Source organism: Mustelus asterias, chromosome 15, assembly GCF_964213995.1.
Source record: "Mustelus asterias chromosome 15, sMusAst1.hap1.1, whole genome shotgun sequence".
NCBI classification, from domain to species: Eukaryota; Metazoa; Chordata; class Chondrichthyes; order Carcharhiniformes; family Triakidae; genus Mustelus; species Mustelus asterias.
The window spans coordinates 20,258,813-20,272,394 of NC_135815.1; the positions used below are offsets into that span (position 1 = coordinate 20,258,813).

Below are 13,582 nucleotides of genomic sequence, written 5' to 3' on the forward strand. Positions count from 1 at the left end.
TGCCCAATTGAAGTACCCAGCATCGAGAAGGAGGTGCCTGTTACCTGCAGGAATCCGCCCCCGTCCTGGCTTCTGGGACCCTTGTTTCCACCTCCTCCCCGCCCCCCCCCCCCCCCCTCTACCACACCTCGCTGGGAAACACTTCTTGTGATCCCCATCTTGTTCACACTCACCTCTATCCAGGGACCCATTGCCGATCCGTCCTGCAGACTCCACGGTAATACCAACAATGGCCACGGCTCAAAGTGGCGCTGTCAGTACTGCAGCGTGATGCTTGTCAAGCTGTTGTACAATTTTGAAATGCAGCTGTTTTTTTTTAGCAGCTTTCTGTGCTGACTCATGCAATGTGAATACCAATGGCAGCTTTTATGCCCTAATTGTACTAACTTGGCTGCGACAAGTGAGACATATTAAATACCTTTCCCTTGTTCTTTGCAAACAGGTTAAACTTTTGCATTCTTTCGATGTCCTGACTTACCCAGATACAGAGCACGATTTTACACATGTATCATTTACAACCGGTGTCATCTGCCATCTACCAGAGTTTATTTAGTACCTCTCTGAGTTCAGGGAGGAGGAAAAACTCCAACTATCAATTAGCATATGCATATTTTGTATACCTCAAACCAAGGATTCTGACCCATCAGGACAGGCACAGAAGAATACCAATGTGCACTGTGGTAACGTGGGCCCTTTAAGGGAGCAATCCTTTGAGAGTTACGTGATCAGGCCTGACTCTAAGGAGAGGCTGCATAGGAAGCTGAGCCAATGGGGAACAAGGGAGCGTGCCTGGGGCGGGAAGGAGTTAGAGAGGAGAAACTTGTGCATTAGTTCTGTCAGACCCTTATCACAGAATCCCTACAGTGCAGAAGGAGGCCATTCAACCCATCGACAACAATTCCACCCAGGCCCCATCCCTGTAACCCCACATATTTAACCTGCTAATCCCCTTGACACTAAGGGGCAATTTAGCCTGGCCAATCAATCTAACCCACACATCTTTGGAGTGTCGGAGAAAACCGGAGCACCCGGAGGAAACCCATGCAGACATGGGGAGAACATACGGACTCAGCACAGTGACCCAAGTCGGGTCCCTGGTGCTGTGAGGCAGCAATGCCAACCACTGTGCCACCGTGCCGCCCTCATCTTGTCAATATGTTATACTGATAATAAAGCATTCATTGTTGAAGCCACAAAGTTGCCTCTGACTTTACTACATGAGAGTGGTGGGGAAAAATAAACTTTTGCATTACTTATATAGTGTCATTCACAAACTCATGTCACCCCAAAGCACCTTTCAGCCAATGAGGCACTTCTGAATTGTAGTCAATCGTATTCCAATGTGGGAAAAAAGTGATGGCCAAATTACACAGCAAGGTCCCACAAACAACGAAGAGATTATGACCAGATAACATGTCATCAGGCAAGGTTGGTTCAGGGATAAATACTGAATTGGATCAATATTGGAGGCATGGCACATCTGGAGCACAATTTCCCAGTAAGCTTACATTGTTGGTTCAAGACATCACTTGCAGCGAGGAGCAAATACCATGTAAGCTCGAGGCTCATGGTGTGTGAGAGCAGCCAAGGGTGAAATTATAATTCCTTATACATTGTTTCAAGTATGATGTAGAAATGTGATTGCAGTGCTCTGGGCTGTGACAGAAGGATTTGTTAGATGTAAATTAGATTTGTGGATGTCAGCATCAGTTTGGGAAACAAAAGAGGTGATCCTTCAACTCATTTCCAAACCAGCCTGTCACCGTGGCTCAACAGATGTGAGAAAGCCAAGATTCAATTTTTGTGTGTGTTTCAAGTTAAATATTTACAGGAAAACCAGTTTAGACGTGAAAATATGACCATCTAATTTATGCTGTCAAAGCGTCACAACTTACGGGCCAACTGAAGGACACGGCATGAGAAATTGTATCAAACTTCAAATGAAAACTCCCTACTTATTTGCAAGGAGTGCGATGGGATATTACAGAGTTGGTGGGATGTGGGAGAGGGGATGGGTTTGGGGAGGATGGGTTTGCCGGTGGGAAGGGAAGGGATGGGAATTTCGGATGGGGCTTCTCTTTCTCCTCTGACGGGACTTGAACAGAGGAACATCAGAAACTGCAGAAATGCTGTGTTTTTCCAGCGTTTTTAAGGCTCTTTTGTTTACGGAGGACGGGCAGACAAAGCCTTCGCTGCTATTCATCCTCATTGTATCAGAGTGCTTTACATAATTGATCCTGTTTCTAGAATGAGCACTTCATTAATTAGCAAAGCATATGGAAGCTGGATTGTAAAATTTGTGTTCATTTGTCTTACAACTGTTAGTGCAAAAATGGGACTCCTGCAGATCTGATTGGACTCTGCAGGGAGTTGCATCCAGATGGGTGTCGGTTCATGAGCTCAGTTGACTAAATGGTGGTGTGCAGTGCAGAAAGACGACAACAGCATAGGTTTAATCCCCAAACTGGCAAATTCATGAAGGCCTGAGTCCTCTCATTGAAGAGTGGTACCCTGAAGCTACATAACCACTTGTTTTTCTCTCTCTCTCTAATGCAGGTACATGGAGTTAGGCCACAGATCAAACTTCAGGTGGCATGAATTTAAAGATGGGCGCAATACATGTACAGCTTGTGCAGTTTGCCTCAGTTGTGTCAGTAGTCGAAGTTCCTGTAAGTAAGGGACAAACAGACAGCACGGTGGCACAATGGTTAGCACTGCTACCTCATAGCGCCAGGGACCCGGGTTCAATTCCCAGCTTGGGTCACTGCCTGTGTGGAGTTTGCACATTCTCCCCATGTCTGTATGAGTTTCCCCTGGGTGCCCCGGTTTCCTCCCACAGTCCAAAGATGTGCGGGTTAGGTGGATTGGTCATGCTAAATTGTCCCTTAGTGTCAGGGGGACTAGCTAGGGTAAATGCATGGGGTTAAAGTCCAACAGGTTTATTTGGTAGCAAAAACCACAAGCTTTCGGAGCGCTGCTCCTTCATCAGGTGAGTGGGAATTCTGTTCACAAACAGGGCATATAAAGACACATACTCAATTTACAGAATAATGGTTGGAATGCGAATACTTACAGCTAATCAAGTCTTAAAGGTACAAACAATGTGAGTGGAGAGAGCATTAAGCACAGGTTAAAGAGATGTGTATTGTCTCCAGACAGGACAGCCAGTGAAATTCTGCAAGTCCAGGCAAGCTGTGGGGATTACAGATAGTGTGACATGAACCCAATATCCTGGTTGAGGCCGTCCTCATGTGTGCGGAACTTGGCTATCAGTTTCTGCTCAGTGACTCTGCGCCGTCGTGTGTTGTGAAGGCCGCCTTGGAGAACGCTTACCCGAATATCAGACGAGAAGTTGTTAAACTTCTTACTGTGTTTACCCCAGTCCAACACCGGCATCTCCACATCATATCAAAGGTTGTGACAGATCACATTTTTCTGTTGAGTTACTATGCTAAACATACACAGAAAAGGATGTCAGTCTCAAATATACATTTTTTTCAACAACAACATAGCAGCCAGGATTCTCCCCAAAAAAAACTTAAGTGCCCAAAGGTGGGAAAACGGGAGATTTTCCTACCTGTTTTTTGGGTGCACTTCGTTGAATGAATCTCCGGCACTCTGCTCCACAGTGCCTCAGGCGGATTCACGCTGGTGAGTGGGGGACGGGGGAGCCCTTCATCAGCCCTCATCTCACCCAAGAGGCCAGAATCAGCGGGCTGAGTGGGGCCACTGCGCATTTGTCATTTTGTCAGTGGGGAGATCGGTGCATGCGCACTGGCTCTCCCCATCACCGGCCTCCCGATCGCTGGCCTCCTTCTTCTGATTGCTGGCCCCCTTCTCTCAATTGCCAGCTTCCAAAACCACCACCCCCCTGATCGCCGGTCTACCCGACTCCCCCACCTGATCGCTGGCCTACCCAACCACTACCCCCCCCCCCCCCCCCCCCCCCACCCCTCCAGCTCATGGGCCGGACCCTATTGCCTGCCCCATGGCCAGCCCTGATCTCCCCCCTCCCTCCATGTGCAGCCTCGATCGCCTCCTCACTCTTTTTCCCACCGATCGCATTGCACAGTGTGCAGCGGGTCCCCCCTCCCTACCACCACCACCGATTGGCCCCCAGTAGGCCCTGCCTCCTCTGGCCCCACTCATTTGGCACTGCCTGGTGCCTGCTGGGCAGTGCCAGGTTGCCCAGTGGGCAGTGCCAGGGTGCCAGGGTACCGGTGAAACATCATAGTGCCCTTTTGCAAAGAATGGACCGGCTGTGAGTTCCCATTTGCCTGAATCTTCAATGTTTAAAAAGTCCAAAGATGTGTGGTTAATTGGATTGACCATGCTAAATTGCGCCCTTAGTGTCAGGGGGTCTAGCCAGGGTAAATGCATGGGGTTACAGGGCCTGGGTAGGATTGTGGTTGGTGCAGACTCGGTGGGCTGAATGGCCTCCTTCTGCACAGTAGGATTCTATGATTCTATGATTGTTCGTTGCATAATTCCACTCATTATTGCAGAATTCAGGCTTTTTGATGATTTTATTTCTTCCATTTGGGTCTCTTAAAGTGACAAATTGCTTTGCAAATATTTGTTCATCAACTCATCCTGTGTCGTATGGATTCATTTAGAAAATAGTTACGTGCTTCACATGTCCCATCACTTGCATATTTTAATCCTTCACAATATTGTTTGCAAAAAATGCCATACATCATCCCACATATCAGCTACTGTAATAAAATACTGCGTCGGAAACAAACATGTCAGGATGTAAGACCGCATTTAAAAGGCAATCAGGATTTTAATTGCTTGTATCACTGGACAGATGGGATTCAACGAGGTCTCTCTGCAAGTAATGTAAGAGGGCTCACATCCAGCTAGTACCAATTTCAGGAGACTGAGGACTAGCTGTGGTGGCGGTTCCACTGAATGTCGACTGTAGACTATTCAAGGGCACCTTGTCGAAGGTTGGGCTCCTGATATGTAGCTGATGCTTCAGTGGGAAAATGCAAGCAGAGCCACAGTTTTCAATGTTTCTTTTCCCAACATGCGTGAGAGTCAAAAGGCTTCTCGTGGAAGTACTTTACAGCACTCGAGTGGACAGCTGCCCTTCATCAGCATTACTGATGGTGGCTGCGGATTGCTCTCGTGAGATTATTACAATACACATTTATCTTCCTCGACATCTAGGCAGAAGGTCAGGTCAGCTCTGATGTGTTACCTGCTATTAATTCCTCAGTGGAATGTACTGCAAGCCACAAAATGAAAACCTCGCATTGAATCATTGAGTTCCTACAGTGCAGAAGGAGGCCATTAAGCCCATTGAGTCTGCACCGACTCTCCGACAAAGCATCTTCCCAAGCCCTATCCCTGTAACCCCACATATTTAACCCTGCTAATTTCCCTAAGCTACACATCTTTGGACACGAAGGGATGATTTAGCACAGCCAATCCACTTAACCTGCGCATCTTTAGAGTGTGGGAGGAAACCGGGGAACCCGGAGGAAACCCACGCAGGCATGGAGAGAACATGCAAACTCCACACAGACAGTCACCCAAGGCCAGAATTGAACCTTATTGCAGAAAGTCAGTATGCAGGTGCACCATGTAATAAAAAGGACAATGCAATGTTGGCATTTATTGCAAAGGGACTGGAGTATAAAAGTAGAGAAATGTTTTTGCAATTGTCTCGGGTGCTGGTGAGACCATATCTGGAGTAATGTGTCCAGTTTTGGTCTCCTTATCTGAGGAACGGATTTGATTGAGGTAAATAAAAATTTTAAAGGGATTGAACAAGTAAATGTAGACCAAAAGTTTCCTCATTTGGGGCAATCTCAAACAAGAGGTCACAGGTATAAGTTGAGAGGCAGTAGATTTAAAACTGAGATGAGGAGGAACTATTTCTCACAGGAGGTGGTGAATTTGTGGAACTCGCTACCCCATAGCGCGGTGGAGTCTAAATTGTTGAATGGTTTCAAGAGGGAGGTCGATACATTTCTAATGAAAAAAAGGGATAAGGGATATGGGGAACACGTGGGGAGGTGGATTTGACACCAGGGAGAGGTCAGCCATGATCTGGTTGAATGGCGGAGCAGGCTTGGAGGGCTGAATTTGCCAACTTCTGCTCCTAGTTCCTATGTTCCTATAACCCAGGTTCTTGGCACTGTGAGGCAGCAGTGCTAACCACTGTGCCACTCTGCCGCCCTTTTACAAGATGGTTGATCAGTTGCGTTTGAGTGAGGATAGAACAGGAAAGTGGAATGAATGTCGCCATGATTTTATTGAATCCCAGATTCAATAAATCTGGTTTGAAGGGCCCATTTGCCCTACATTTCACTCTGTTATGTTCGTATGGTGTTTGGAGAAATTTCAAATGTATTTCGAAATAGGAATTTAACAAAATTGGATTTCAACATTTATTTTTTTAAAAGGTGACTCAAGTAGCAGAAACAAACAAGAAATTCCTGAGTGACATTCATTAAAAAAATTCGGAGCAGGACTCATAGAGATTTACAGCATGGAAACAGACCCTTCAGCCCAACTTGTCCATGCCGCCCTTTTTTTTAACCACTAAGCTAGTCCCAATTGTCTGCATTTGGCCCATATCCCTCGACACCCATCTAACCCATGGAACTGTCCAAAGGCTTTTTAAAAGATAAAATTGTACCCGCCTCTACTACTACATCTGGCAGCTTGTTCCAGACACTCACCACTCTCTGTGTGAAAAAATTGCCCCTCTAGACCCTTCTGTATCTCTCCCCTCTCATCTTAAACCTGTGCCCTCTAGTTTTAGACTCCCCTACCTTTGGGAAAAGAGGTTGACTATCTACCTTATCCCTCATTATTTTATAGACCTCTAAAAGAGCACCCCTAAGTCTTTTACGCTCCAGGGAAAAAATTCACAGTCTATCCAGCCTCTCCTTATAACTCAAACCATCAAGTCCCACTAGCATCCCAGTAAATCTTTTCTGCACTCCTTCTAGTTCAATAATACCCTTTCTGTAATAGGGTGACCAGAACTGTACACATTCAGGAGTAGGCCATTTGGCCCTTCGAGCCTGCTCTGGCACTCAATAAGATGATGGCTGATCTGATTGTGGCCTCAGCACCTTTGACTCCTTGTAAATCAAAAGTCTCTCTCACTCAGTCTTGAATATATTCAGTGAGCCAGTTTCCACTGCCTGGAGGCATTTTATAACAAAGGGAGATGCGAGAGAAACACGAGTTGTGCTATAAAATGTTATTAGTGTTGCCTGCAATTCCTTCTAACTTGATGCTCAATTTGAAACCCATGAATTGGAAATTTTACCTTCAACTTTGTGAGAGAAAAATAAACACTTTTCAAATAAGCACATTTGTTCCGAATGGAGTTTTGCAGGAGGGGTTGTTATACCTTTCAGGTTTATATGATTGAATAAATCATTGTACACTTGTACAGTCTATTCCACATAATTACAGTTCTGACAGACACAAACCCATATCAAATCTGATTATCTCCACTTTTGGTAAAAATGGTTTGATCACAGGAATTCCATAACATTACATACAAACATCATCACAATGTTCCTAAACCTGTGCTCATCAATCCACCATTATGCTCACCGTAAGCTATATATTGAAATCCATTTGGAGGGAATGCAAACTCAAGTATCAGACAACGACATATTATAATTTTTAATTAAATAAAAAAAAAACCTCTGGAGACTCAGTCAAATGAGCTGTGTGTTCCCAATTTGCCCAGTTGCCCAACTGGGCTATATTTGCCCAATTGCCCAAAGATCAGCCATGATCTATTGAATGGCGGAGCAGGCTCAAGGGGCCAAATGGCCTATTCCTGCTCCTAGTTCTTATGTATTTGTCCAGTGTCCTATAAACCACTGACTCCCATTGCGTACCTTGTCAACAAAGTGCTTAAGCGTTTTCTTGAAGGCTGAATGAGCACGATCGTTACATTCTGTGGGGAGCCACCATATTTGGAGATTGTTGCATGATCTACGGTATGGATTTCAAACACTACTTCAAGCATTAGTTGGCAGGTTGCCCCGCAGGACAGTATAAAAGGCTGCCATCAATGGGAATGTGCATACTGTGAAAATAAATCTAATGTCTCACGTGCTGTTAAGAGCCCAGTTTAGTTTACATGCATAAGCTATAAATGTATTCATTATAATGTTTAATTATTGTTATGTGATACTTATTAGATAAGTGTTGTACCTGGTTTTCTCAGTATTATCACAGATTTCATACAGGATTCTCAATGGGTATTTTAAAAATTATACAACCTACTTGAAGCAGTGCAGTGCCAATGAACTGGAACTCCAAACGGCTCTGCCATAGGGTATCTTATGGAGATACAATCCTACATTTCTCCCCAAAGATTGAGCTCCAAATACTGACAGAGCATCAGCCCAATGCTTCGTCACGCTGCCCAGAGTGTTTGTAGGATGGTTACAGCACAGAAAGAGGCCATTCAGCTTGGCATGTCCGCACTGGTTCTCTGTACGAGCCCTCCCTCTCGCTCACTTTTCCCCGTAGCCCTCTATCCCCTCAGGTGCTTATCCAATTCCGCTTGGAAAGTCACGATTGAACCTGCCTCTGCCACACTCTCAGGTAGACCGTTTCAGACCTTAACCCCTCACTGTATGAGAAAACTTTAACTCACGGTGCCTTTATTTCTTTCACCAACCAAGTTAAATGATTCACCCTTCTGTCCATGGGAACAGTTTCTATCCACCCTCTACCTGCTATTGTATAAATACTGGATTCATACAATTAGAAGAATGCTAAAGTTCTCATATTTGTAGCAAATTACACAGATTTATGTTGGCCACGCAGGCCATTCTCTGAATGTGGTACCAATGAAGATTCCCGCGTGGGCTACACAGAAAGTGGTCCATGGTATTACTTGCCTCACAAGGAGTCAAAGTAATTCTACTCAGTCGAGGGGAGGTGATGGCCTAATGGTATTCTCACTAGACTATTAATCCAGAAACTCAATTAATGTTCTGAGGGCCTGGATTCGAATCCCACCACGGCAGATGGTGGAATTTGAATTCAGTAAAAAATATCTGGAATTAAGAATCTACTGATGACCATGAAACCATTGTCGATTGTCGGAAAGACCCATCTGGTTCACTAATGTCCTTTGGGGGAGGAAATCTGCCATCCTTACCTGGCCTGGCCTACATGTGACTCCAGGGACACAGCAATGTGGTTGACTCTCAACTGCCCTCGGGCAACTGGGGATGGGCAATAAATGCTGGCCAGCCAGTGTCGCCCATGTCCCTACATGAGTGACCTCCTCTCCTATAGTGTTCCTATATTTCCTGATACTGTACTTCGTGTTGGCGGTGTAGTTCAGAAATGCGAATGTGGCACTTGAATTGTGACAGAGAGTCGTACCAGACAAGTGTATTATGGCAATGTGGGGTGGACATTTTATCACAGATACTCAACCATCAGGTCTTTCTGTACCTTTTTAGCCAAATTCTGTTTACTCCTTGCATAGAACCCACCTTTATTTGGCTTTCTTTTTCGTTTTGTTTTGCAGAACATGCCAGAAAGTCACAATGATCCCTGACTACAACAACACAGCTCCCCCATTGTTCTTCAATTCCAGCTTCCCCTGGAGCGATGGCTCACAAGGCAGAATGGCTCTTGGTGACAGGTCTGTAGAGCAAAGTGCCAATGGCTTGTTCAGACCAGCCTCACTTTCTCCTGCAGCCTCTCTGGAATCGAATGGGTCCGTTTTAAGCAATAGTACAAGTGACCCTCTGGGAGGCCACACGGTTTGGCAAGTTGTTTTGATCGCCTTCTTCACAGGAATCCTCTCCTTGGTGACAATCATTGGAAACATTCTGGTCATGGTTGCATTCAAGGTGAACAAACAATTGAAAACAGTGAATAATTACTTTCTTCTAAGTCTCGCTTTTGCGGATGTGATAATTGGAGTGATTTCCATGAACCTGTACACGACATACATCATAATGGACAAATGGGTTTTAGGTAACTTCGCCTGTGACCTTTGGCTTGCTATTGACTATGTGGCCAGCAATGCCTCTGTCATGAATCTTCTTGTTATAAGCTTTGACAGATACTTATCAATTACACGGCCACTTACCTACAGAGCTAAACGAACTCCCAAAAGAGCTGGAATAATGATTGGCCTGGCTTGGATAGTCTCATTTATACTCTGGGCCCCTGCCATTTTGTTCTGGCAATATTTTGTTGGCAAAAGGACTGTGCATCCCAATGAATGTTCCATACAGTTTTTAACTGAACCAATAATCACTTTTGGTACCGCCATTGCTGCATTCTACTTGCCTGTCACCATCATGACCATCCTGTACTGGAGAATCTACAAGGAAACGCAGAAACGCACCAAAGAACTGGCAGCTCTTCAGGCCTCCACCACCGACATGGAAACCATACGCTTTGTTCATCAAACAAGCAGCTCTAGAAGCTGCAGCAGCAACGAGCTGCAGCGGGCAGGAGCGAAAAATAAAAGGAGGCTCAGGAGGTGCCACTTTTGGCCAAACTCAAAGACGTGGAGGGCCAACACTGAGGGCGAACAAGAGGCAAGCAGCAGCGACAGCTGGAATAACAATGACGGCGGTGGCTCTTTAGATCACTCAGCCTCATCCGATGAGGATGACGTGGTGTCGGAAACGAGAGCAATCTACTCTATTGTGTTGAACCTACCGGGGCTTAAGACGGCTGCCAACCTCTCTAGGTCCACGAATACGGATAACATGGACCATTGCAATGATGAACTTGCCAAAGCTGACGCGAGTGAAAAGGAACAGAAGTTCACAAAGCAGGAGTTCAAGGATTCGGATGAGCAAGGCAACAGCTTCCACCAGCATTTTGCCAAGCTTCCCGTCCAGTCAATGCCATCAATCCATCCTTCAAAGACTTCTGGAGGAATCGCGTCATTGGCGAAATCATCCACGTCCATGTCTCTCCGAGATTCCACAGTTGCTAAAGCGTTTGCCTCGAAAACGAGAAGTCAGATCACAAAGCGTAAGAGAATGTCGCTGGTGAAAGAGAAGAAGGCTGCACAGACACTCAGTGCAATTTTGCTTGCCTTTATTATCACGTGGACACCTTACAACATAATGGTACTGGTCCACACATTTTGTGACACATGCATCCGCGACGCACTGTGGCATCTAGGTTACTGGCTGTGCTACGTCAATAGCACTGTGAACCCCATGTGCTATGCACTGTGCAACAAAACCTTCAGAAACACTTTTAAAATGTTGCTGCTTTGTCACTGGGAAAAGAGGAAAAGGCGTAGGCAACAGTATCAACCGAGACAAGCTGTTATTTTCCATAAAAGAATTCCATGCGATTCTTCCTGAAGCTACATTCATCAGATTGTGATTGTCTCTGTTTGGTACCAATTAACAGCTTTGGTCAAGAGCATACTGGCTATCAATGTTGTGAGCACATGGCTGAAGTATACGCTGCTTTGTATTATGTGTCGGATGGTGTTTACATGATGTAGACAGCAGTACAAGTATTTAAATTGGTGTTGGTGTATTTAAATTGTATAATTTTATCTTTATGTTCATATGAAGTTCATGTATGCTTTTGCTTAATATTTATTTAACATGAATATAACACTTTCATCCAAAATGCTATTAATCTCATTACGGCAACTACAGATACTGGATTTTGCATCTCAAACATCGAGAGTATTGCCACAAAACATTCAATTAGTTGTACATAACTTGAACATTTCTGAAAAGAGAGACATTTTGGTGAAATGTTTCATCTTGCACTCATCAGAGAAAATGCAAAAATGCCAAATTTCAAAATTTATACCACATCAGAAAAGGGTGCTTCTGGGTCAGCAAGTCAACTCTGATTGGTTGAGGTGTTGCCCTGGAGAAAGCAACTATCGACTCTCCAAGCTCTTAGGTAATTTACGGCTTGAACATATTCCTTTTGCTTGCAAAGAATGAGGCCATGCTTCTGAATATAAGTCGCTTCAGGCAAGTAGAAATGAGCCACAATATCGTCTCAATTGATTATCTTAAATCAGTTGTTATTGTAGCTATTAGCGCACTCAGGACTGTTCAGGAAGTGCTGCCCAAATTGTTGTGATCATTTCAAATTTGGCATTCTTGCATTTGTCCTGATGAGTGTGAGGACAAAAGATTTGGGCAACATGTCTCTCTTTTTCAGCAATATTCAACTTTTGCCACGCCTCAATGTTCACAAATGGTTCCTCCCATTATCCCTCACTTCTCACAAAATTACCTTTTCACTCTTCTACAAACCTCTGATTGCCGCACTTCCCCCCTTCGTTTTAGACAAGAAAAGGGCTTGGAATGAAATGTCTGTTTGCTTCTGTGATCAGCTCCAACTTGATGTAATTCAGTCGGACAGAACTGGTTCTGCTAAATAAAAAAAACTTCCACTTTCCCCTAACCCCCACAAAAGACATATTCTCCATTGACGAAATGTATTCTGCAGAGGACGCTGACCGCAAACTCATGAAAATTCACCCAATGTCAGTTGGGATTGGAACTCTCATGAAGAAGTCCACTATTCTCTTTCACAACATCTGGATGACTATTTGTTTGGTGTTGCAAATCTAGATGAGAAACACTACAATGGAAAAACCTTAAAGTCAACAGCCTCGAACTTTGTGCAGTATCTGTATTCTCTGGCGTAATTCTTTCTAAAGGACAGTCGAAGACCAAGAATTGTGAGAGAAGATTTTATATGATGTATATCTATTTTGTTTCACTTTATGTATTCCAACGAAAAGAAAGTATTCTTGGTCTAAATTATTGTCACTGCAAAAAAAAAACCAAATGGACCATGCACTCTTAAATGTATATGTTTAACTCCCTTTTTAACTAACAGCCATCAATGTTACGTGGTCCTGGGTTTAATTTTGGCTCCATCATAATAGCTCCAAGTTTAAAAAGAAATTAGAAAAAAAATATAGAATAGACTTTTTAGTGTTCATTCTTAGTGCCAGGCCCAAAGGATGGTATTGTAAAAATTATGAATTGCAATATAATTCAATGTCAATATAAAAGAACACTCCACTGTAATTTAACCATCTTTTTGTATGATGTTGTAAAATTTAGTAAATGAAATTGGTAGTTTAATTATGTTCTATAACTTGACGTGTCCATTTCAATATTGAATGTATTGTTCTATCAATTGGTTTTATAGCGGCAATAAAGTCATGCAAAATTTTATTAAAATCTTTGCACTATTATTATTGTACATTAGGAGAGGAATTTTCCTGAATTCGTCAGTTGTACCGCTAACATTAGAAGAAAAATATCCCCTTAAAGTTTAGTTTATTTATTACTCACAAGTAAGGCTTGTGGCTAAAGTCCATGTACACAACATCCACTCCACTGCACTACACTGCAATGAAGTTGCTGTGAAATTCCCCCAGTTGCCACACTCCGGCACCTGCTCGGGTCAATGCAACTAACCAGCACGTCTTTCAGCCTGTGGGACGAAACCGGAGCATCCGGAGGGAACCCACGCAGACACGGGAAGAACGTGCAAACTCCACACAGACAGTGACCCAGCCAGGAATCGAATCCGGGTCCCTGGCGCT

The 13,582-nt window shown here is 44.2% G+C and overlaps 1 protein-coding gene across 3 annotated transcripts in view; it reads left to right on the forward strand.

Annotated features, from left to right (window-relative positions):
- Nucleotides 1-13,210, forward strand: part of chrm3b (cholinergic receptor, muscarinic 3b) — a 240,596-nt gene extending 227,386 nt beyond the window's left edge. For 2 of the 3 annotated variants that reach the window (XM_078229606.1, XM_078229605.1), the window contains one exon: nucleotides 9,536-13,210. In XM_078229606.1, the coding sequence (XP_078085732.1) occupies nucleotides 9,555-11,348 (1,794 nt within the window). In that variant the 5' untranslated portion in view covers nucleotides 9,536-9,554 and the 3' untranslated portion in view covers nucleotides 11,349-13,210. The remainder of the gene's footprint in view (nucleotides 1-9,535) is intronic. The other variant, XM_078229603.1, reaches the window with a different exon arrangement.
- Nucleotides 13,211-13,582: the final 372 nt, after the last annotated feature.